The sequence below is a fragment of the Pelobates fuscus genome, chromosome 7 (assembly GCF_036172605.1).
Source record: "Pelobates fuscus isolate aPelFus1 chromosome 7, aPelFus1.pri, whole genome shotgun sequence".
Lineage (NCBI taxonomy): Eukaryota > Metazoa > Chordata > Amphibia > Anura > Pelobatidae > Pelobates > Pelobates fuscus.
In genome coordinates, this window is record NC_086323.1 from 30,836,057 (window position 1) to 30,862,242 (window position 26,186).

Here is a 26,186-nt window from a genome sequence, read left to right on the forward strand (position 1 = left end):
GGTCGATATTGAGCTGCAATGTGTCACTGAGAGTTTGCAGGTTTTGCATAGCCAGCAGGAATAAGTTAGCAAGAAATATGTGTACATCTAAAACATCTGCCTTGCATTTAGATCCACCACAGAGTGTCTTCTCTCACTCAGCCATCAAAGATGTTAGCCTTCCAGTCAGTTATAGTTCACTTTTTAAGTTCCACGTCCCCGCTAACTTGGGTCTAAGTCAACTTAAAGGGACACTATAGTCACCTGGACAACTTTAGCTTAATGAAGCAGTTTTGGTGTATAGAACATGCCCCTGCAGCCTCACTGCTCAATCCTCTGCTATTTAGGAGTTAAATCCCTTTGTTTATGAACCCAAGTCACACCTCCCTGCATGTGACTTGCACAGCCTTCCATAAACACTTCCTGTAAAGAGAGCCCTATTTAGGCTTTCTTTATTGCAAGTTCTGTTTTAATTAAGATTTTCTTATCCCCTGCTATGTTAATAGCTTGCTAGACCCTGCAAGAGCCTCCTGTATGTGATTAAAGTTCAATTTAGAGATTGAGATACAATTATTTAAGGTAAATTACATCTGTTTGAAAGTAAAACCAGTTTTTTTTTCATGCAGGCTCTGTCAATCATAGCCAGGGGGGGTGTGGCTAGGGCTGCATAAACAGAAACAAAGTGATTTAACTCCTAAATGACAGTGAATTGAGCAGTGAAATTGCAGGGGAATGATCTATACAATAAAACTGCTTTATTTAGCTAAAGTAATTTAGGTGACTATAGTGTTCCTTTTAAAGACTGCAATGAAATTGTTGGGCAATCTATATAGAGGAATCATGGCTAGCGTAAACTGGAAGCCCCTGTTACGGGATGGATGGGAAGGACTTTAAGGAACCTCCCATTGGCGCTGGAAGTTCTAGGAGTGAGTTTCCCCATATTGGGGTAATTACACTCCATTAGAAGAAGTAAAAATATAAAGTCAACCAAACGCTGAGACAGTAAGCTGTAGAAGTTAAATTACATTCCGAGTGAGAAGCATCAGAAAGCTTGTCTGCTCAGTAATACTGCTGGCTGCTCTCCCCGTAATAATCATATAGAATATGGACAAACAGATAAAGTGTACATGGACTGTAGATGTATATAATCAATTGTAACGGACCGTTTCAGCAGACAAGGGGTTAAAATCCATTTAGGCGATAATCCCCTCTTCACAGACAAGCACAGCTACTGTAGAATCACCAAAACTCACGAATTGGATAGAAGTGAATGCACCAAACTCCCGAACTGCATACAAGGGAATAAGGTAGCACTCCAAACTCCCGAACTGGAACCTCACGAATAGCTGCTAGCAGACGAACAGGAAAAGCTCCCAAGCGGCTTACACTCCTGGCAATCAGTCCCTATCAGCATACAGTGAATCCCCCCCAAGAACGAGACAAGGCTCCGTGTTGAGGGTCAAGCAGTGGTCTCAGGTGCTGGCACACCCAGCCTGGTTTTTATTACAGTCTTTGCAAATACAGGACCGTATAAAACAACCAATCAGTTACATCCCACTTATTCCCTCCCCTTATCCTGAGAGGAAACTCAATTACACATACAGTTAAAACATACTTTTTACCCAACTTTCATAACTCTAAAACCATACATCACATTCACATAAAAATTACATATTCACAATCAATCCATTCAGGGGAACAACATATTAAAAAATGGCATGAATCAGACCAGGGGTTCAAAAGCTAGTAAAATATCTTTTGGGCCCTGGCTGGCACATGGCTATCTGGCTCAGACCGGTTTACAGAGCCCTCTTTCCTGGAGACAATGGGAAAATAATCCAATTATATCCAGGAATAGAGGCAGACTCCATTGAGCACATGGTTGCAAATAGACATAAAATACAATAAAATACACAAGGTTACATTTACTACATAAAATAAAGACATGCAACATATCCCCAGATAGCTTAGGTCTGAGCGCACATTATTGAATGGTGCTCAGACCACACACATACAGTTCAATTGCCATGGAGCTAAAGTCTTTCCCATAGTCTTTCATTAAATGAATGGGCTCCATGGCATAGCTATCTGGGGTATCACCGCTCACACAGGGCAAGTACCGAATGACCCCACTGTATTTAAAGGGCCAGAATGAGTGACATGCACTCTGTTTGGGCCGAATACGGTTTTTAAAGGGCCCAATCTCCCAGGGCCATAGTCCAAAGGCAGCAGGCGGGCAACCAGGCTTCTCCAATGCAATGTGGCGAGATTGCTCTCGTCACATCAATGATCTCCTCCCAGCTAGCACATAGGGACAAGTTCAGACAATGTTACAGAAAATTGAAATGATGCCAAATTCACACAAAGAATACATACCATAATATTTACCGTCACGTAGTTATAGCAGGAATTTATACTTCTTATAATATATATATAGTTAGTCATAATTCAGGAACTACCCAAGTCACTGTAATACACTTAATGTTAGGTTAATCTGATTAATCATATGTAATAGACCAAGTGTATGACCCTCATGATATAATCTGTTACTTATGCCATCAGATCTGCTACAAAGTCTAACTGTGCACCTACAGTATAGTCTGTCCATTCCACATTCTGGTTGGGAAACCTGCTGTTAAGCTGGGTACTCCCCTTTCCTTCTCCCACTAGGCAACTGAATAATATATTATGCCATCCATGCTTTTGTCCCACACTCCACTGCTACAAAATCGTCCTGTAATTTTAATCCAAAAATCTGGCTAGTAACCTCCACAACAACCAAGCATTAGCTGTTTAGTGGTATCAAAAAAATAATACGAATACAATTTAAAGGAACGCTATAGTGCTGGAATACGTCATTAGGTCCACGACCCCTCTCTCGGTGGTGTAACGTTTACATAGGTTGATATGGAGCACAACTGCAGATTTCTTAGGACTTAGATTGTTGATTAGGATACTTAGAGAATAGAATAGGAACTGTGTATTCAATAATGGAAAATACAGGTACTGTATCTTTAATTACTTCGCTGTTGGTTTAATTGGAGTAAGCAGCTTCCGATATACATGCAATCTAGCACATTGGTGTTTGCAAGTTTTAAGGAAATGGAGGAAGTAGAAATGAAGTTGTAACAGGAGTGATTCGTTTTGGAGTTAGAGATAGCAGGCCTGGGAGCAGCTGTAGCCTGAATGCTTAACGGACTTGAGAGCAGGCTGTAGCAGAAATGCTTGGCAAACTTGAGAGCAGACTATGGCAGGAATGCTTAGAGAGAAGGTAAGCTCTTATCACAAATATAACAATTGACTTAGCTTCCAAAGGGTGAAAAATCAGGTTCCCGGAGTTCTCCTCCGGGGAGGGTTGTTTCTCAGGCAGGATGAGGAAAGTCCAGATACTAGCCGTGGTCGAGGAGAGGAGAAGGAGGGTAAGTAGAATTCCAGTCCGGTTCGGTACACAAGTAAAGGTAGCAGAGAAACTTTTAGCCGGGTTGATATCGCGGTAACGCTGTTCAATAATCCAGCGTCTTGTATCTGGCGCGGTCGCATTATGTAGCGTGGGGAGACCGCGTCAGAGAAGGGGTGTGGCTAAACTCCGTCAACCCGGAAGAGACAAGGAATTACCGGTAGTTGAGGCATGACAGGTGGAGATTAAAGGTAGTTTTCTCCACCACCATGCCCATCTTGCCGCAGTTGGTTCCACCTTCATCATATCATCAAACTTCCCATAAGAGAGCATTGGGAGGCTGTTGCGCATATGCGGCAAAAAGCAACACTACGCCAATCCTCACAGTCATGCACTGATGTATACATCTCTATGTGGAGTGTTAAGCACAGAACGTAGAGACTCTGAATGAGGAACAGGGCTAGGAAGCACCTCTAGTGGCTGTCTGAGTGATTGTCACTAGAGGTGTTACTAGCCAGCAATGTAAAAAGGCAGTGTTTACAGTGCTAGGATTGGATGGACATGCTATAGACACCAGAACCACTATAAGCTGTAGTGGTTGTGCTAACTACAATGCCCCTTTATGTATAGTGTAAAGGTTGCCTCAATTATGAAGTTATTACCTAAAACCTGGCTCCAATGCCTACTTTTTAATCCAATGTTTACTTTCTATTTCACTCCTGGCTGTAGTCCATCATTGAAACCGAGGCAAAGCTTGGTTGGCTACAAGTGAAATGTAGAATATTTCTTACCTACGAGCACCTAAACTAAACTCCTCCTGTACTTAGAATTGTCACCCAGACTGACGGCATTAAAGAATTATAAAAAAATACAAACTCGCTTCAGTAGAATTAAAAGAGGAACTGTCGCTTCCCAGAATTTGTAACATTATGCTTTTGTTTTCTCATATACAGTGGGACCTCGGTTTACGAATTTAATGCGTTCTCCGGGATGTTTCGTATTGCGAAAAATTCGTAAACCGAAACACGGTTTCCCATAGGAATGCATTGAAAACCAATTAATTCGTTCCGGAGGTGAGAAAAAAGTCAAATAAAGTATTTCATCTGTTCAAAACTCTTTATAAAGTGCACTTTAACCCCTTAAGGACACATGACATGTGTGACATGTCAAGATTCCCTTTTATTCCAGAAGTTTGGTCCTTAAGGGGTTAAAGGCATAAATACTGTACAGGGACATGATTAATCAAACAATAACATTTCAAACATCCAACTTTATGTTTTAAAACATCACACATCAACACACAGTAAAAGGCATGCAAACAACTAAGCTCAGCTCCCTACCTTTCCACTTCTTGAGATGCACCAAAAAGACTCCAAAACCTGCTGCAAATGGCTCCAAAAGGCTCCAAAACTTGCTGCAAAGTGCTCAAAAAGGCTCCACAACTTGCTGCAAATGGCTCCAAAAGGCTCCACAACTTGCTGCAAATGGCTCCAAAAGGCTCCACAACTTGCTGCAAATGGCTCCAAAAGGCTCCACAACTTGCTGCAAGTGGCTTCAAAAGGCTCCACAACTTGCTGCAAGTGGCTTCAAAAGGCTCCACAACTTGCTGCAAGTGGCTTCAAAAGCCTCCACAACTTGCTGCAAATGGCTCCAAAAGGCTCCACAACTTGCTGCAAGTGGCTTCAAAAGCCTCCATAACTTGCTGAAAATGGCTCCAAAAGGCTCCACAAGGCTCCACAACTTGCTGCAAATGGCTCCAAAAGGCTCCACAACTTGCTGCAAGTGGCTTCAAAAGCCTCCACAACTTGCTGAAAATGGCTCCAAAAGGCTCCACAAGGCTCCACAAGGCTCCACAACTTGCTGCAAATGGCTCCAAAACCTCTCCAACACCTCCACACTACACACTCATGTGCTACCCACACTTCAGTATGCAGGGGGCGGAGCTATAAACTGGGACACTTGTTTCGTATTGTGAAAAAAATACGTAAACCGAGGCATTTTTTTAAATGAATTTTTATACGTAAACCGAATTTTTCGTTTACCGAGGTTCCACTGTAATTTACTAATTTTAGTGGATAACCCTACCCATGTAGAAATGTACACGTCTGCATTTACCGCTTAACTGGACCTGAGCTCGTCTATCGTGGCTTCCTGTCAATCATTCTTCTAAGCTCCACCCTCTTTTGTCATTAAAAAAACCACAACAACAAAAAAACAGCCTTTACACCTGTCAGTCAGGTTAGACCGAGCATGAAGAGAAAAGGAGGTACACAAACAATACAATGTGGGGACGGAACTAGTTTAATGTTCTTTCCTAACACTGTTCATTTTGGCGGCAAATTTTGGTTTCGTTTTAGTCCTAGTCTTTTGACTAAAATGCCATTTTAGTTTTACTCGTATTTTAGTAATCTGAATAGTTTTAGTTGACTAAATGTAAAAAATTTTAGTTGACTAAAATCTGACTAAAATTGTTCGTCAACAAAATTAAAATTATGTAAGTTTCCTACATATTTAAAGCATCGCTATAGGGTCAGGAACGCAAACATGTATTCCTGACCCTATAGTGCTAAACCCACCCTATAGGTAGCTTGCCCCCCTATAAAAGTTTAAAACTCCCCTTATTTCCAGTGCCACACAGGTCCGCTGGCGCGGACTCCGCCCCTTTTGTGACGTCATCAAAATAGCCATGAGGGTGGGGCCAAATTGCGTTTTGACCAATCAGGACCTTCCTCATAAATCAATGCATCTCTATGAGGAAAATTCAGTGTCTCCACGCAGAACGTGGGGACGCTGAACAGCAGGGCTGCTTACTGTGCAGCACTGAGCCAGGAAGCCCCTCCAGTAGCTATCTTAATAAGCATTTAAAAAAAAAAAACTGATTACTGTAATAAAAGAGGTTAACACAAATCATATGTGATTTTGTTGCTTTCAAGTTATTCATTTTTATTAGTATTTATATAGCACCAACATATTCCGCAGCGCTTAAGAATTATAAAATGTGGATTAATAACAGCTGGTTATAGATAGAGCAGCGTTTCCCTATCCCCTATTTTTTAAATGGCGGCGGCTCCCTCGCACGCACAGCAGTGATGCCGGAGCCGGAATATGACATCGCTCCGGCATCACTAGGAGGCCCGCGCGGCAGCTGAGCAGAGAGATCAGAGCTCCTTCGCCGCTCGCCTCCACCACTCACCTGTCTGTACCTCGTCGCCCGCCAAGCTGCAGCCATCCCCATTGGACCACAGAGACTTTATGCCAGCAGCCCCACTGGAACCCAGGGACTCCATGCCAGCACTCCTAAAGGTAGGGGGGCTGGGTGGAGTAAAATGTAAAAAAAAAAAAATTGTATGTATGTCTGTTTGTCAGTGAGAGTGAATGTGTGCTTGTCAGTAAGTGTATGTGTTTGGCAGTGAGAATGTATCTGTTCTTGTCAGTGAGAGTGTATGTGTGTGTGTGTATCTGTGTCAAGGTGTGTGTATGTGTCACTGTGTGCATCTAAGTGTGTGTGTGTGTGTATGTGCCAGTATGTATCAGTGTGTGTGTATCTGTGGGTGCAAGTGTGTGTATGTCACTGTGTGTATCTGAGTGTGTGTTTGTATTTGTGAGTCAAGGTGTGTGTATCTGTGTGCCAGTGTGTGTGTGTGTTTGTGTGTATGTATGTGTGTCAGATACATATACACACTGACAGAGATACACACACTGGTGCATACAAACACAGATATACACACCTTGACACACACTGGCGCATGCAAACACATACCCACAGTGTGTTAAGGTGTGTATCTGTGTGCCACTATCTGCCAGTGTGTGTGTGTATCTGTGTGTCACATTCATACACACTGGCACATACAAACACAGATACACACACCTTGATACACAGACACATACAAACACAGATACACAGACTTTGAAACAGACGCACACACCTTGACACACAGATGCATACATACATACACACACACACACACAGATTCACATTGTGTCAAGGTGTGTGTATCTGTGTCAGTGTGTGTATCTGTGTGCCACTCTCTGTCAGTGTGTATCCGTTTGTCAGATTCATACACACTGGCACATACAAACACAAATACACACACCTTGACACACAGATGCATACATACACACACATGGATACACACTGTGTGTCATAATGTGTGTTTATATGTGTGCCACTATCTGCCAGTGTGTTTATCTGTGTGTCAGATTCATACACACTGGCACATACAAACACACACACACCTTGACACAGCGATACACACACACACACACACACTGTGTGTGTATCTGTGTGTCAGATATACACACACCGGCACATAAAAAAAAAAAAAACCACAAAAAAAAGAAAAAAACGGCTCTATTGAAAAAAAAAAAAATTTCGGGGGGTGAAGGGGGAGGTTCCACGATGTTGATACATTATGTCAAAGGATTCCACGTGGAAAATTAATTGGGAAACCCTGAGATAGAGAAAATAATGTTGACAAATATAAGAGGTGAAAAGTTCCCTGCTCAAACATGCTGCAATTTAGGAATTCTGTACTCTGCAGAGAAATGACAGTTCCCCTTTAAATATACTTTCCTCTTTCTAATATTACATCATTTTATTCAGGAAAACACTCTAATACAGAATAGCTTATTTTAAGATTTCAAATATTGCATAACCCCTTTTGTTTTTCTGTGAACAGAACAATTACAATGCTTGCGGACGTGCATAGTATCATACATTGGGTACTAATTCACCAAGTAACATGCATCATACGTGCGTAGTAACATACATCACACACCAATCCACAAAGTAACAAACAGAACGCACCAATTCACCAAACTATCAATTCGAAGTACATGCACCCAGTATTTCTAAAATGCATTCTGGTGGTTGTCTCGACACTGAGCTGAACTAACTTAGGCTTTAAAAAAATATTACACGAAAACTGCGCTGACCGTGACCTCTGGTACAGCAGAAAGGGTTTAGATCACTCAAGAAATATTCGCTGGCGATACTTGTTTAGAAATCTTTCAAGTGTAACCCATTTAGAAATCTGATCTTACCCACTGAATGCCAAAAATCCTGCACACAAAGGTAGGGCCAGTTCAAGGGTTCGTATTGCCTTAGAAGATCTATGCTAGCTACAACTGACATACTAAAGGTTTATCACCTACATTCCCCATGCTGTACATCCAGTCTTAATGGATAATGTAGCTCATAATGTTTGCGTATACAAACGTAGTTTTCCCTGTCATAGATAAACCTGATCTTTTTTGCCATCGTCATTTAATATAAATTAAAGTTGTGACATAGCCGCCATGTTTTCCCAGATACACATAATTTTATTTTCTTCATGTTGATGGGCAGCACATGAAAAGTGTTTCCCTGTAGCATGTATCATTTATCTGTTGAATAATTACTTGTTTCCTGCCTGGAGTGTTTGATTGTAACATGTTCAATATGTATAAATGATAAACTTCTAGGAAAACACATTGGATGTGGCAAAACTACCACCAATAGTTTAAAGGAACACTATAGGGTCAGTAACGCAAACATGTATTCCTGACCCTATAGTGTTAAAACCACCATCTAGCCCCTCTGGTTCCCTCTTGCCTCCCTAAATATATTAAAAGATTACATGTATTCAAGTCTGCAGCTGCTGGCTCTGCCTCTGTCTGCCTCTGACCTGCCTGCTGACCTCATCAGAAGTGGTGGTCTGTGCCAATCACAGTGCTTCCCCATAGGATTGGCTGAGACTGCCAAGGAGGCAGATCAGGGGCAGAGCCAGCACAAGTCAAACACAACCCTGGCCAATCAGCATTTCCTTATAGAGCTGAATTGAATCAATGAATCTCTATGAGGAAAGTTCACTCTCTCTATGCAGAGGGTGGAGACACTGAATGACAGTCGCACTGTGCAGCACTGCCCCAGGAAGCACCTCTAGCAGCCATCTGAGTGGCCAGTGGAGTTATCACTAGGCTGTAATGTAAAAACTACATTTTCTCTGAAAAGACAGTGTTTACTGCAAAAAAACTGAAGGTAATGGAATTATACTCCCCAGAACAAATGCAATAAGCTGTAGTTGTTCTGGTGACTATAGTGTCCCTTTAAATTCAGGCTCTCGGCTTCTGAACTTTGCAAGAGATCCTTTCTGCATGTAGAATGCTGAAGAGGTATGGCTGAGTTGGAAATAGTTCTTAAAGTGATGTAATACCAGGTACTGTATGTTAATCAAGAGAAAAATAACACCGGTCTGTTTTTTATACTAACTGTTTTCTTTAAAAGGCTCAAGATATTTATTTATTTTTAAAAATTCTTTATTTTTGATGTGCATAGCATAGTCAGAATATCATCTTGTACATTGCATATTGAGTGGTAAAAGGTAATAGCTTGTAAACAATATAGATATACGGCACATTTTTTTGTTGTTGTCGAGAGAGATACATTCAACCACTGTGCTTGGCTTGTCAACATAGTATTAGTAGCAGGTAGAGGTATATGCGCTGAAAGGGGGTCTTAAAGATTTAATAAGAAGGTCGAGTAACTTTAGTAATTGCAGAACTAGGAGTTACACGGGGGACCCCGCTCAGAAGTGAGGGCCATGAAATGCCCATTCCCCAGGTAGCAGGGAGCTAATAGAAATGCACATTGGAGGATACAAAATAATAGGAAGCAAAATATTAAACAGATTAAAAGATTGCTATGATTTGAGGCTTGGTCGTGAGTGTCTGAGAGTTGGCTGATGCCCTTTATAGGTTCTTCACAGTATCGCTGTGATTCTATTGCCGATGGACTCCACAGCCCCAGCCATGACCATAGTAGTTTCTCGATGGTGTAGAGGGAGAGGCTGGCTGAGGGTCACTGCAAGATGTGGATTCTTAGATGGATCATGCCACATGGCAGCTGTACCGGAGTGTATCCGACGCTGTGTCCCTGTTAGGGTTAGTAGCTGGAGCAGGGCGGATGGTTGATCTGCTCTTGACTGTCAGGTAGGCTGAGACGCTGTGTCAGATAGTCCCATGAGCCTGCAGAGACCCACAGGGAGAATTCAGTGTGCCCCTTGGAGATGGTCAGACATGCAGCATCCACCATTTTAAGTGAGGCTTCTCTGCCACTCAGAGTGATTCCCATTGCGATGGGTTGTAATTAACGGTGGGGCCTCCAAGGCGAGTACCGTGGGGGGGGGGGGGGGGGGGGGGGGGGAGGGGAGTGGAAGGGGGCCAGCACTTTGTGGGACCAAGGATCCTACCTCTGCTATTGGGCAGGATAGTAGGATGGCGTCCACTCACTGCCAGAGTAGGCCCAGCCACGTGGACCAAGGGTCTCTCTGTCTCTGTCTCTCTCTCTGTCTCTGTCTCTCTCGCTCTCTGTCTCTCTCGCTCGCTCTCGCTCTCTCTCGCTCTCTCCTCAGCCTCGGAACCAGTACTGCTCTGCAACCTGGACCACAGTACCCAGTAGTCATAAGGGTAATTTATGTGCTGTGGTTAGCTTAATGATCGGAAGATTGCAGGAGCCGCTTGTTCATGCTTCCTCACAGCATGGCGGTCCTATGACCCTAATTGAGTCTTGTTTGTCAAAATAAGAAATGAACCGTTTAGTAACCCCTTTATGTTTAAATTTGTTTAGCAATGTGTGTTCGTCTAGTGTTTCTGATCCACCCGTGTCTGCTGCCGTGGGATGCACAGGTTGTGAGTTCTGGGACATTACTTTGAATAGCTTGTAAAGTACAAAGTTCTACATGTCTCCAAGCTAATATCACTCGATTTGCTTCATATCTCCCTTGTGATAATATATATATTTTTTTTTGTTAGCATTCAGCATTGCCTGCTTTGATGATCAGAGTAGATTATCTGCTCATATACAGTTGTTCCCCGGTGTAGATATCTAATAAATAGCCTCACATGTCACTTTCTCCTGCAGTCTCCTCGTTTTATAGCAGTACTATATATATATCATTTTTATTGATCTATTTCCTTTCTTAATTTATCGCTGCAATCCTGGGATTAATTGAGTGTAGGTAATGAGCGCTAATATTTCATACACCATGATTTCCTGAATAAAACATGACCAAACACACGTAAAAGCATATTAGCACAATTAAGCATAAATACTCACCATCAGCGCCTGAAGCAGATGGCTTCAATGAGTGGTATCTCAGCAACATGGAGCACCGCAAATCATTTACTACAGTACAAACGGTGCAGAAATGGTCTTCTAGCTGAGTCAATGCTTTCCATAAGGAGTGTTAAATAGGCCAGCATTGTACTAACAGAGCGATACATGAGCCGGCATTGTACTAACCGAGCGATACATGAGCCGGTATTGTACTAACAGAGCGATACGTGAGCCAGCATTGTACTAACAGAGCGATACATGAGCCGGCATTGTACTAACAGAGCGATACATGAGCCGGCATTGTACTAACAGAGCGATACATGAGCCGGCATTGTACTAACAGAGTGATACATGAGCCGGCATTGTACTAACCGAGCGATACATGAGCCGGCATTGTGCTAACCGAGCGATACATGAGCCGGCATTGTACTAACCGAGCGATACATGAGCCGGTATTGTACTAACAGAGCGATACGTGAGCCAGCATTGTACTAACAGAGCGATACATGAGCCGGCATTGTACTAACAGAGCGATACATGAGCCGGCATTGTACTAACAGAGCGATACATGAGCCGGCATTGTACTAACAGAGTGATACATGAGCCGGCATTGTACTAACCGAGCGATACATGAGCCGGCATTGTGCTAACCGAGCGATACATGAGCCGGCATTGTACTAACAGAGCGATACATGAGCCGGCATTGTACTAACAGAGCGATACATGAACCGGCATTGTACTAACAGAGCGATACATGAGCCGGCATTGTACTAACAGAGCGATACATGAGCCGGCATTGTACGAACAGAGCGATACATGAGCCAGCATTGTACTAACAGAGCGATACATGAGCCGGCATTGCACTAACAGAGCGATACATGAGCCGGCATTGCACTAACAGAGCGATACATGAGCCGGCATTGTACTAACAGAGCGATACATGAGCCGGCATTGTTCTAATCATCCAATGTATAAACCGGTATTATCTAACAAAGCATTACATGAACCAGCATGGTACTAAAGGAATGCAATAGTGTTATGGTCAATTGGGCATGAGCTGGTTAAATTTGATATATGAAGGCTAGTTTGATGAGTTGGTGGTTAATTCATTGTAATCACGTTTTCTTATAATAAATTGCCACATTTATGATCTGAGTGAGAACATGTGCACCAAACTCATAGTGTTTGGGGTGGCACAGCTGGTGGTGCGGCACTGCGCCAGTCTCACAGTGGGTTGTGCAGCTCTGCGCCAGTCTCACAATATATGTGGGGTGGCACTGTGCCATGGTCACAGTTCCCTATCTGTCTCATCCTGCGGTGTTCTAAAAAAAGGCAGCCATTAATGTCATGTGGAAAGCACATGTCTAGGATATCTAGTTCAGGTAACCCCATTAGCAAGGACCACGTCTTCGACTGGGCAATGCTAACTTTTTGTAATCTAGAGCCTGGGAATTATGGTAGCTGCAGCAATTTATCCATACTTCATTTGCTTGCAGTAAACATGCATATACACACACATAGATAGCCTCATGTAGTAAGGGGCCTACCTGTGTGAGAATGTGTGTTTGTGTTTGGAATAGGGGAGATTACTTGGTTAGACTTGCCCGAGCGTTGATCAGTAAAAATCCTAAATACATTTCTGATGTCACACTATGTACTATAGCACTTTCCTTTATTTTCTAGGTAATATTACATTGTAATAATTATTAAAAAAAACTGGGAAACGTGATCTCTCTCAACGCTCCAAATAATACATTTTACAAATAAAATGTATCCAGCATTTCTGACTCTCAAACACCAACTGTTTTAAGAACCATAATCCAAATGTTGTTATGAGATTTATCAGCATTCTTCATCATATCATGGAAAGTCGCATTTCAGTAAAGCTGCCGCTCTCGCATTATAGTTCGTTTTAATTAATTGGTGATTAAATTCAGCAGGTGGTGAGTAATGTTCTTCAAAGAACTGTATTCAGAAATCTTTGGATCAAATCAAACAGGATACGTAGGTCTTATACAAGGCCTTCCTATTTTCTATAGTACTGTTTTTAACATCGAATTTTAACATATCTCTAAAGATTGTAAATATGATCACCTTCTTCAATGAGGCTGGGGCTGCTTCCGTTTTCCCACTCACTCAGAGACTGCGCGTAGCTTCTACATAATAATGTTTTTGGGGAGGGATTTTGTTTGTTTTTAACCCCTTAAGGACACATGACATGTGTGACATGTCATGATTCCCTTTTATTCCAGACGTTTGGTCCTTAACCCCTTAAGGACACATGACATGTGTGACATGTCATGATTCCCTTTTATTCCAGACGTTTGGTCCTTAAGGGGTTAAGGGGTTAAAGATGAAAACACATGCTTTTGCTATCCAAGTGGGAAGGAACCCATCACCTCATCATCACAGGACTGGAATAAATCTGTTTATAAATACCAAGTAATATTTGTTTTAAAGTGGTGAGCTTTCAACTTTGTAAATGTGAGTGTAAATCAAGCTGTCCTTAATGGAATGAGTTATTACTAATATTCTTTGATGCATTTTGATGTATTTCTGTGGCCGTGGGTATTACCGGGTAATTAATCTGGATACCTCTCCCTTCTACCCATATGATTATTAAGTCTCCTTGACATGACAACAGGAAGAATCCTGAACCTCCTGGTGGGATGTGGAGGGAGAGAGGGCAGGACGAAGACGGAGGACAAGGGGTGGAGTTAAATTTAATCTTCCCTTGCCCGGTGGCCTGATCTCAATTTGATAGTCTAGAAAACAATACCAGAATCTTCAGTGATCGAAGAATATATATCTGTTTTATTAAGTCTTTTAAATAACATTACTTACATAGTCCATAAGAGTGAAAAGCAGACATTGTGCCTCATGTTCAGACAGCTAAGAGACAAAGTTAGAATTGACTGTCATTAGGTTAATCTTTCACTTTTCTTAGTTAACTTAAAGCGCCACTGTCGCTGTCTGGGGAATTTGCCAAATTTGCAAAGACCCCCCAAGGAGACATGGCTGCTGCCAGTTTGGCAGCTGAGGAGGGGCAGATAAGGGTGAGATTTACTTAGCTGAACCTGCCTCTTATGGGCGTCACCATGTTAATCTGGCGGGTCCTCTTCAGAGCTGACGTCACTGCTGTACTCTCGAGACCACCGGATCGTCCATAGACACAGACGGTTCCCTGCCGCCAGCACTAGTGATAGGTGTCGGGATTGACACACGGACACCGCCCTGATTCTAAGAAAAGTCAGGCGGTGTAGCAATATCTCTCCAGTGAAATTTCAACACCGTCAAAATAAGTATTTCAAAAAGATTCTATGTTTAGGAAATACTCATTTTCTGAAGGGGATGAAAGTGCCGCTGAAAGTCTCTCCCTCAGAGCCTTGCGATATATTGTCTTGTATCTAGATACGTGGGTTCGAGGGTGCATATCTAAATATATAACTGTTCATTTACTGATACCAATACATATTGACTGGAATCTTATTGTTATTATTTTTTTAAAGGGACACTACAGTCACCCAGACCACTTCAGCTCAATGAAGTGGTCTGGGTGGCAGGTCCCCCAGGTTTTATAACCCTTCAGCTGTAAACATAGCAGCTTCAGAGAAACTGCTATGTTTACATTGCAGGGTTAACCCAGCCTCTAGTGGCTGTCTTCCTGACAGCCGCTAGAGGCGCATCTGCGGCGCTGGATGCGAAATATGCATCCAGCGTGCAGAACGTCCAGAGGAAAGCATTGAGAAATGCTTTCCTATAGACTGTTTGAATGCGCGCGCGGCTCTTGCTGTGCATGCGCATTTTGCTCCACTCGGGAGCTGACGGTGGGGGAGGAGAGGTCACAAGCGCCGAGGGAGGGGGACCCTGAGGGTGGGGGGGAGGTCCTAAGGGTGCTATAGTGTCAGGAAAACGAGTTTGTTTGTTAAATCAGTAATTCTAACACCGTTTGCAGACCTTTTTCACAATGCCAACAAAACATGTAGGGATTTCCTGAATATCTTGTAATCTGTGACATGAACAATTCAAATCAAATTACATTCGAGTCCAACGAAGCCTGTGTCAGTGTATATTCTTATCCACAAACTGTGAATATTCAGTGACCACAATATTCTAAGGGTACAGCGGTGCAGGAAAACATTTACACATTTATAAATATACAAAATGATGCTTGAAACATAGATGATTATTTTTCTGACACATTTGGCTTTAATATACTGTATATATATATTGTGTGTTTGTATTATATTACAGTTTGCTTTTAAAGTATATTTTTTTATTTTATTTGCATGTGATCTTTTCAGCTGACAGTAGAAAAAGGGTTTATTCACTAAAAAGGGATTTTCTGTTTACAAGTCACATTTTAGGCTGATTTAACCGACTTTGGATCCCGGAAAGTAAAATGTTAGGAATCTGTCAACATGTCACTGTTCAGTATTTAAATCCCTAAACTTTCCTATTCTTTCTATAGATGTTGGAGTCTTGGCCAAGCAATATCTAGAACAAGGGCAGCTTGTTCCGGACCATCTAATTACCCGTGTCATGCTGACCGAATTAGAAAAAATGAAAAATCAACATTGGCTGCTAGATGGTAAGTTGTCTAAAAGCTCTGCGGTTTCCTCCAAAAGTTTATTTCTTTTTTTTCTTTCTTTTTTTGGGGCGTTTCTATATATATATATATCTTACAAAATCTACAGATTAATACGCAAAGTAAACTCACATGTCAACAAAAGGAGCAATGCTCAGAATCTAAACTTTTGTACAAAGCAATTTAAATGGTATAAACTTACTATGGCTAAAGGTCAGACTCCCAACAAAGCCTGGCAAAGCATCATGGTAGTTGCCATTTTGACAACTATGCAACATTCGGCAATCCAGATATTGTGGACTACATCCTCCATAGTGCTCTAACACCCATAATGCTGGCAAAGCATCATGGGAGGTGTAGTCCAAAATATCTGGAGGGCTAAAGGTTGCTTATGCCTGAAATAGATGCTAAAGAGCATCTATGTCACTTTTACCTCTTCAGTCGGTTTACCCTCTTACCTTAGCTTGCTTTAGTTGGGGCATCATTAACTCTAGATTTTCCATTGCCATCTCCTTAATGAGACAGGTAAGTCAGTACTCTAGTTACTTACTTGGCTACATCCATGTGTGACACATTAAAGCGACACTACAGTCACCCAGACCACTTCATCTCATTGAAGTGATCTGGGTGCAGGGTGTCTGTCCTTTTAGCCCTGCAATGTAAAATATTGCAGTTTTTTTAGTAGTGAGTTACTAGAGGCCCGTCCACTGAATTGACCTAATAAAACTTTATGACTTGACGCTTCAACTACCGAAGGAAAGTGTTGTTTTAATACTTTCCTTTGGGGAAGTTTGAATGCATTGTGCAATGTTTGCCGCGCATGCATATTAGGTCCCCATTGCTCCTCTATGAGGTTGTTGTAGGAGGTGGAGAGAATAGCAAAACCAAGGGATCCTCTGCACTGGAAAAATGTGAGTGAAATGTTTATTTTTTTATTTTAATGCATGTGTGGTGGGTCCTTAAAGGGACACTTTAGTCACCACAACAACTACAGCTTAATCTAGTTGTTCTGGTGAATATAGCATGTCCCTGCAGGCAAGTCCCAAAATTTGACTGGAAAATATGAAACCGATCTGTGGCCAATAATTGTTTTCATTTATATTAGTTTGTTCTTCGATATTGCTCCGATCTCCATGACACTCCACGCACCAACACAACTTTTGTGCACTGTACAGCTTTTGACCTACATAATTAGGTGTATGTTTTTTTTTCATGCACTGTTTTGTTGCGTTTTAAAAAAAATATTTAGCAGTATTCCGCATTTCAATGCTGTCTCCTTATTCCATCTCCCCCAATCTAAAATACTTCCCAATCTAAAATACTTCCTTGTTGCTGGTTATCGTACCTGTTTCTGTCTGTCCTAAACAGCAGTGTTTCTCCAATAACACTGTTGCACATAGTAAACGGAAGCACGGCAAAGATGTCTGGGAGTTGTAGTTCCGCTAATAATGTTTATAAGTAAAAAGGCTGATAACTGAACTACAGCTTCCAGAAACCACTGCTCTTTCTATAATGCCTTTTTGAATAAAGATTTGTGGGGGGAAAAAAAACTGCATTTTGACAAGTGCCACAGAAAGTTATTGAAACACCTTGATTGGCTGATCTGTTTCCTGTCTTGGCAGGGCTCACAGTCAAATATGAACTTTACATGACTATTACATAGACAAAGATCAGTGTATCAAAGGGAACTAGGATACAGTATAATCGGCAAAGGTTGTCAGCTACTTTCCAGACTTGGAGGTGCAAATACAAAAATAAATAAAGTTTATTGAAAAACGATAAAAATGACAATGTGAGAAAAAGTGCTTTTGTACAATAGTGTAAAACAAGTGTGAAACAGGTTTACGACAAGTATGATAAATAGTCACCAACTTGTATGGTAACACAATTGTTGGTTCTAACCTTAAAGGAGCACTAAAGTGCCTGGAAAACAAACCAGTTTTCCTGGCACTATAGTGTTATTAGGTCCCCCCCCTCACCCTTGGCTGAAGAGATTAACCCCTTATGGACACATGACATGTGTGACATGTCATGATTCCCTTTTATTCCAGAAGTTTGGTCCTTAAGGGGTTAAAACCCCTTCAGCCAGGTACTTTAATCCAGCACCGGGCTCACTCGGCGCTGGTGACCTCTCACCCCCCCCCTTCTGACATTAGCTCCCAAGAGGAGCCGAATGTGCATGCGCGTCCGGAGCCAAATGCGCATGCGCGGCCAGAGCCGCGCACGCATTCAAACCGCCCATTGGAAAGCATTACTCAATGCTTTCCTATGGGCATAAGAACTCACGCTGCGTGAGTTCAATGCGATTTTTCACACTGCGAATTGCGGAAGAAGCTTCTAGTGGCTGTTAGGAAGACGAGTACGAACAGAGGATAGACGTAAGTCTTCGGCAGAGCGTAGGGGCCTAGATAGGACATACTTGTGTGTTAGGGAGGATAGATAGGTGGGAGCAGCATTATGTAGAGATATGAAAGCAAAAACCAGAATTGTATATTGAGCCCTATATCTTACAGGAAGCCAATGCAGGGACTGACAGAGGGGTGACGCGTGGGAGGTGCGGGTGGACAGGAAGATGAGCCTTTTTTATAGACTGCTGTGGGGCAAGTTGGAAACATTTTAAGACCAGTGAGAAGTGGATTGCAGTAGTCAAGGCGAGAGAGGACAGTGGCATGGACCAGCACCATAGCCGCATCTGGCGTTAGGTAGGGGCGAATGCGCGCAATTTTTTTTTTAGATGGAAGCGGCAGGATTTGGCGATAGACTGGACATGAGGGGTGAAGGAGAGGTCGGAGTCAAAGAGAACACCTAGGCAGCGAGACTGCGTGGGGGAGCTGATGTAGCAACACTTGAGGGAGGAAAGACCAGAAGTTGTGAATAGCAGCGAGTTCCTAAAGAGAGAAGCAATTTCTTTCAATAGAATAGTCGGAGGATTGATCCTGCAGTAATACTAGTTAGGTCCGTAATCAAATATTAGCTATAGTAACTTCTACAACCTCACTCCCGTGCCTCCAAGGGCACTTAATGCTAAACCCATTTAATCTGATGGAACATGATCCCTAGCGAAGTCAAATAGCTTGGTGCATGTGTGAGTTAAAAATAAGCACGGTAGCAAGCTATCTACTATTTATCTTTATTTTCAACTATTTTGTTTTTTGGCATTTATGTGTTTAGTGTTCAATATCTCTTTTGCCTTTTAAAATTGGGCCATTCTGGAGAAAATATGAATGCAAAGATCACATGAATATGTTTTCATGAAATGATTTAGCCATGCAAAAGCCGATGGTACGATACCCCCAATGCCTTCAGCATATCACATGAAACCAACACATTTATCTTAATGGGACAACGTGTAGATCTTTTAAAAGGTGCTTTGTTAAATAATAATAACAAAGTATTTAACCAGGAAAGGTACATTCAGATTACTCTGGTTTCCAAGTACGTCCTGGGGATGTTACCTTAGCCCAACATCCAGGGAAATCCCCAGGACGTACTTGGAACCCAGAGTAATCTGAATGTACCTTTCCTGGTTAAATACTTTGTTATTATTATTTAACAAAGCACCTTTTAAAAGATCTACACGTTGTCCCATTAAGATAAATGCGTTGGTTTCATGTGATATAATAAAGGTATTCAACCCTTGCCCTTTAATTATTTAATGCAGAAGGTTATGGGAAGTATCGTCCTGACGGGTCACTGTTTCCTAGGCTCTCAAAGATACAATTTGTATTTACGTTATTTTCCTTTGCATATTTTAGAGAAATGAAAAATATGCCCCTCTAGCACACAGTACACACAGAGGGTGTGTATGTGTCAGTTGTAAAAACAATCTAACTGCCTGGGATATTGCATTAAAGGAAACGAGTGACTCATCAGTCTTTATAAAAACAGAACTTTGTTTCTCTTGTGTTTATCTGCCGGCACATGATCACCTTCCCGACCATTCCATGTGAAAGAATGTAGCCTTTTGGTACACATTAATGAAAAAATAGTAATATTTCACAGCTTTGTTTTTGCAAATTCTTGGATCTTTAAATTGGAAATGCTGATACTCAAAGCTCCATCACTTTGTAGTTTTTGTTTTATTTTAATTCATCCTTTTTTGTCTGTCTATATTTGACGTTGGACGAAGCCTAAGCAAAGTCCCAAAAATCCACATCAGCAGAGCAATATGTGGTGTGTATGAGTGTGATACGTATTGCTGTGGTGCTTTGTAATTCAGAAGACATCTGTGAGCGCACAAAGCTATTACTGTGCAATTCTGTCATGCACACAGAGGTAATCACAAATGTTATTACTGTGGAACTCTGCAAAGCTGACCCAACTGGTAAAACGTGGAACCAAAACAGTACAAGAGCCTTCAGGAACGGAAAGCAAAGGATGACTATGCAGGTGGCATAGAAAGCATTGCCAAGTGTGCAGTAAAGGGATCTTCTGGATTCGGAGTAAAGCAAAATAAACTTTTCTTAATTAGTTTTGTTAATACTTTGATCCAATCACCTGTTCACAGTAGGGCCATCGCATGGTTTAGCAGATACCGAATGTCACAATTTTGTTTCCTTGCCTGTGATCTCACCTTAGTGTCTATCTAACCTCTGTGGGCGAAGCATGGTTTGTGCCGTGTGAGCAATAGTCAGAAGCCATGGTAACGCTGAGCTCTTGTCCACAGGCCAAGGTCTCCAGATTGAAATTTTGTTCTGCTTTTGACAGATCCGTCCGGTGCGCTACTTGTACCATATGTTTAACGTCATCTCAGAATGTTAGGGCACAGCAATTTAATTAGGCGCGGAGATGGGAGTTCGGCTGATTATTTAGGAAAGAAAAGAGGAGACAAGCAAAAAAAACAAAAAAGAATAGAGGCAAGAAAATCTGTGTACTGATATGTCAGTGACAAGCTGTGCTGTAAGACACATAGCTTTAGGCTTAATAGAGAGAACACCCTGACATTAGCTCACAGACAGCACTGGGCTCCGAAATACTTAACCAGATTTCACTGCTGATTTGCCTTTAGGTCTCGAACAACGTTGTAGTAATGTTTTATTCTAGTATGATTTTGACTGCAGTTTTTCTACTTCAGTAAATTGTGAATGAGGACAATAATCCCAAGTACTGGTCAGCTAGCAACATTTTGTGTTTGAAATTAACTCTTTGCTTACTGTTTGCACCTCTGCCCTGTTGTATTACACCCCGGAATGAGTTTGTTTTAGTCCTTTTGATCTTTCATTTTGGGCTTAGGCAGCTGTTAGGGTTATATGGACCCATGGTTCGGTGGCCGGGGGACATGTAAAGGTAAGTTCTATATACTTGAATCTGTCCCTGGCAAGCATGATGTGTCTAATATGCCATGTGCTGGCTGACTGGCATGATTTGCGTTTGCTGCGTGGCCTTCAGATATCTCTGTCAGCCTACTCCCCAAACCTCTTTCTAAACGTAATTGCCAGCAAGTTGGGACCTGATGAATGTTTTGGGTTTACAGCGAATTTATTATGGACGTTGTTAAAACAGTTTTGCAACTTTACGCCATACAAGGGTGGTTTCAGATTTCATTCTTTAAATACCAGAGGAGTAAAACGCAAACTGCATTATGTATGCATCGAAATGTCACCTTATAGCAATGCAGTCACCTAGAAAAAAACAAAAACACCTTCATTTTCTTATTAATAAATAGATGAATATATAAAAATATCTGGTCAAAACAAGTTTACATGTACTATTTTGTCTTTTGGCATAGTGTTTGAGTTATTTTTGATCTGATTTATAATGTATCTAACCAAACATTATGGGTAACATGCGTGGACCTGATACCAGCTTAGAGCATGTTTTAGAGATGCACAGTATTTGCACTTGACATCAGAGTGTGTGAAATGAATATACTTACACTTAATTACCGGGGCTGCCTTTTCCCCGAAAGGTTGTACTTCAGATCAAAGGATACTTAAAGATAGCTTCTCCATAAAGAATAGGTATGTCACAAAATCACAGGTGTTTAATAAAAAGACACGTTTATGTGTATGTGTGCATTACAAAATAATATGGCGAGTATATTGCGTGGAATATTTTAAATAATATATCAATGATGACTGTTTTACTTTTAACGAGAAATATGGGATTTAAATCAGTGACCGAAGACATGGAGATTGTGTTTTTCCTTTTGATGTGCACAGGAAAATGGCTATTTAAAGGGACACTCCAAACACATAAAACACTTTTGTTTGCTGAAGCAATTTATGTGCGAAGATTGATGCAGCTATTGCAAGCAAGATTTCATATACTCCCGAAGAAAACATACAAAACAATTTACATGCACATCTTCTTTAGTGGAATATCTGCTAAATTATTTTTAATGAAGTGTTCCATTAAATACCAATGATAGCCTTCTCTCTAATCATAGAGGCCAAGCTTGCTATATTAATTCATATGTAGTGATGTCCCGAACAGTTCGCCAGGAACCGTTCGCCGGCGAACATAGCGTGTTCGCAGTCGCGAACACGTGCGATGTTCGGTCCGCCCCTGTTCGTCACGGAGGTGGGAGGGTCTGGGAGGGAGGGTCTGCTGCTAATTGGCTGGAATGTGTCTGCTGACAGTGAGGTACAGGGTCAAAGTTTACTCAATGATGACGAATAGGGGGCGGACCGAACAGCGCGCGTGTTCGCAACCGCGAACACGCTATGTTCGCCGGCGAACGGTTCGGGACATCACTATTCATATGCTTATTTGGTTAAACTATTTATAAGTTACAGTATTTTCAATAGTTAATTTGAATGTAATAGCAAGGTAACCCATGCATAGTAATGTGCCATATTTTACACTTTGCTTCTCCTGAGTCCCGCTCCAGTTATACACAGGTTACAGCATTTAAAAAAAATAAAAAATAAATACAGAAAATCTGACAAAATCACACAAATGTGACACATTGACATGTTTTTCTTTATATTTATTCCTAGGGTTTCCCCGGACTCTGGCACAAGCTGAAGCTATAAATAAAATCTGTGACATTGACCTTGTGATTAGTTTAAATATCCCATTTGAGACCCTCAAAGATCGTCTAAACACAAGATGGATTCATCGTCCCAGCGGACGAGTCTACAACCTGGAATTCAATCCGCCCCTTGTGCATGTAAGAATACACGGTGAACAAGAGTTTCCTGTTCTTGTGGTTTTTGTACATAAGTGTATTTTCATGTTTTCTTACGGTTTAATTAATTTTACATTTTAAGGGAGCCTACAGTCCTGTAAATATTGCTCTCCTTTTTTTTTTACGGACTATAAGTTCCCTACCATTACAGTGACCTGTGTCCTCCCCCTTTTCCTTAAAACATTTAGCAACATTCCTTATGATCAGCACTGATGACACTCAACGTTAAAAGTCACATAACTGAGTCAAACTCAGCCGTCACAGCAGAAGGTGTGTTTAGCTCTGCAATAAAAACATTTCTGTACCTTTTTAGAAGTGCTTTACATTGCAGGACTACACCTACAGGGCCACTGCACCCAGACCACTTCATTGGGATGAAGTGGTCTGGGTGCCAATACTGATCCTTTAAATAACGGTCTACTTTATTTCTGATAGTTTACTTAAAAAAAAACACTCTATGTCCTTCTAGTTCTAGACTCATAGAGCTGTATATCTTCCAGGAGAACTTGCTATCCCTGCTGTAGATTTTTAACTTTAGAGTGTTGCTTTTTTTGTTTTGTTTAGACGTAGTAACCACCTAGTTATTGTATTTAAAAAAAAAATGTAAAAATTAAAAAGAGGTTAAAAATCACACTAAAACTTATCTGTAATTCAACGCCTGGACAGATTCCTTGAAGCAGCTGCTCTGAAGACTTTTTTTTTATTTTTTCAATTAATGGGGACACAGGGCATGTGTACAGCAGTCGCTGTGCTTTGCCAATCCACATCCGTGCGTGATGATGCTGAACGTTAAAACTACATTGCTTTTGACCTCTTGGAAATGTTTTTACATTGTCCAAGTAAAGAACAGCATTTATGCGCCAAAACATTACGATGCAGTGGTGGCTTAGTTTAAAGAGTCCCTATAAATAGCATCCTGTAATACATAGTATCTGTAAGAACTATAGAAAAAGTTAGTGCATCTTAACCAATGATGAAATAGGAACAAGTAAGGAAATGAGACTGAAATGTGTTGTGGTGGTAATAGAATCTCCCAGGAGTCTGTTATCCATGATGAGGAAAGCCAGAGATAAATGTCTAGGGGAGTAGACCACAGATATTTGAGGAAAGGACACTACTGGCTGGTTATACCATCGGTGACGTGATTGTCAATATGCGCTTTGATATCTGGAGTAGATGTGCAGTACCAAGCCCTTATGGATTGTCCATCAAATATTCTGTAAATATGTTGCACGTAGAGTTACTCATTCCTATAAAAACGTGAGATTTAGTCCATTTGGCGGTAAAGAGTATCTCAGAATAATCATGCCACATTTGCACGCCATGCTTTTTAGTTTAGTACACTGAAGGTGTACATTTGAGTGTACGGCTCCTTTATGGTGAGAAAATGATGGAAAACCTCCTTAAAAGCAGTAATACTGTAAGAATTAACATTCACACTGTGCAATAAGGGAAGTTTAAAATTCTATCTTTCTTTACAGGATCTTTACAGGAAGTTTGTAGGGAGGCTGTATAAGTCACAGTCAGGGGAGGTGTGACTAGGGCTGTATAAACAAAGTGATTTAACTACTAAGAGAATTGAGCAATGAAACTGCAGGGGCATTGTCTATACACCAAAACCACTTAATTAATTAAACTAAAGTTGTCTAATGTTTGGAGAAATAATAGTCTAGCTGAAAACGGTGGTGAGACAATTATGTCTTTGACATGGAAAATAGCAAAAGTATCGTAATTTGCTTTAATTATACCTTAATTTTTTTTTAGACAATTATATAAATCTTTTAAGATGACTTGTTACTGTAAACGATTTGGGAAGCCTTTCTTGTTTTGTTTGAGACAGGAGTTTTACAATCTATAATCTTTTATAGAACACATCCGCAAGATTCATTTAAATTTGTTTGCCGTGGGAGAATTTGTTCTTTTATGAAACCTTGAGAGATTAAACCTGATTTGTATAAGATTTGTGGGTTTATTTTCATATAATCTTACAATTATGGGTTGTGGGTTCCAGGCAGACAATGTTTCTAAAAAAGCTTGTAAAAGCTGCAGTGTTATGAACTGCAGCCTTTGCAAACTCTCCCTTTTTCCCCAGGAGTGGCTTTTAGTTTCCTCATGGGGAGGTAACCAATCAGAGGCCTCTCATTAAGAACTATCCCCAGTCCATGTGCACACACTCACTGACACACACACTCACTCACTCACTCAAATTCACTGACACTCACATTCACTGACACACAGACTCCCTCACATTCACTGACACACACACACACTCACATTCACTTACACTCACTCACTCACAATTATTATAATAAAAAAAAAATTAAATCCACCCAGCCTCCCTAGTTTTCGTATAGCTGGGTGGATTTTTCACCTGGGGTCCAGTGGGGTTGCTGGGCAGGAACGCGGCCAGACGTGCGGGCGGGTGCTCTAAGTTTTCAGCGAGGGAGCACTTTCCCCTGAGCTCTCTTTGCTCAGCTCCCTTGCGCACCGCAGAGTGATGCCGGGAGCTGGAATATGACGTCATATTCCGGCTCCCCGCATTACTGTGGGTCCCGCGATGGAGCTGAGCAGAGAGCTCAGGGGAAAATGCTCCTCGCCTCACGCCCTGGGAAACAACTGGCCGCCTGCCCTGGGGGAAGCCAAAGGTGGCCAACTGGTGAGCTCTTGGGCTCCCATAAAACAAGGCAAATAAGGTATTTGGGGGCGGAGTTTTTTGCCGCCCCCTGGAAATTTCCACCCAAGGCAAATGCCTTGTTTGCCTCGAGGTAGATACATCCCTGGCGAGAGGGACAGATGGCAGCTGCAGAGGCAGCATGATGGGAAAGGAGAAGGAGCACGAAGAGCTGCTCCAGACCCCTCACTCCCACCAGCCAACAGCAAGAACAGAACACAAGGTAAGCAAACAGGAGGGTGACTGTAGAGATAAAATAATTATTACATATATGTGCTTATGTGTATGTCAGATTGTAGGTGTGTGTCAGGGAGTCGGTGTCAA

General features: G+C 41.6%; 1 protein-coding gene across 2 annotated transcripts in view; it reads left to right on the plus strand.

The window, feature by feature from the left end:
• AK4 (adenylate kinase 4) overlaps positions 1-26,186 on the plus strand; it is a 58,484-nt gene that overhangs the window by 15,973 nt on the left and 16,325 nt on the right. For both annotated transcript variants that reach the window (XM_063427883.1, XM_063427884.1), the window contains exons 3-4: positions 15,943-16,062; positions 23,001-23,173. In XM_063427883.1, coding sequence (XP_063283953.1) covers positions 15,943-16,062; positions 23,001-23,173 — 293 coding nt within the window. The remainder of the gene's footprint in view (positions 1-15,942; positions 16,063-23,000; positions 23,174-26,186) is intronic.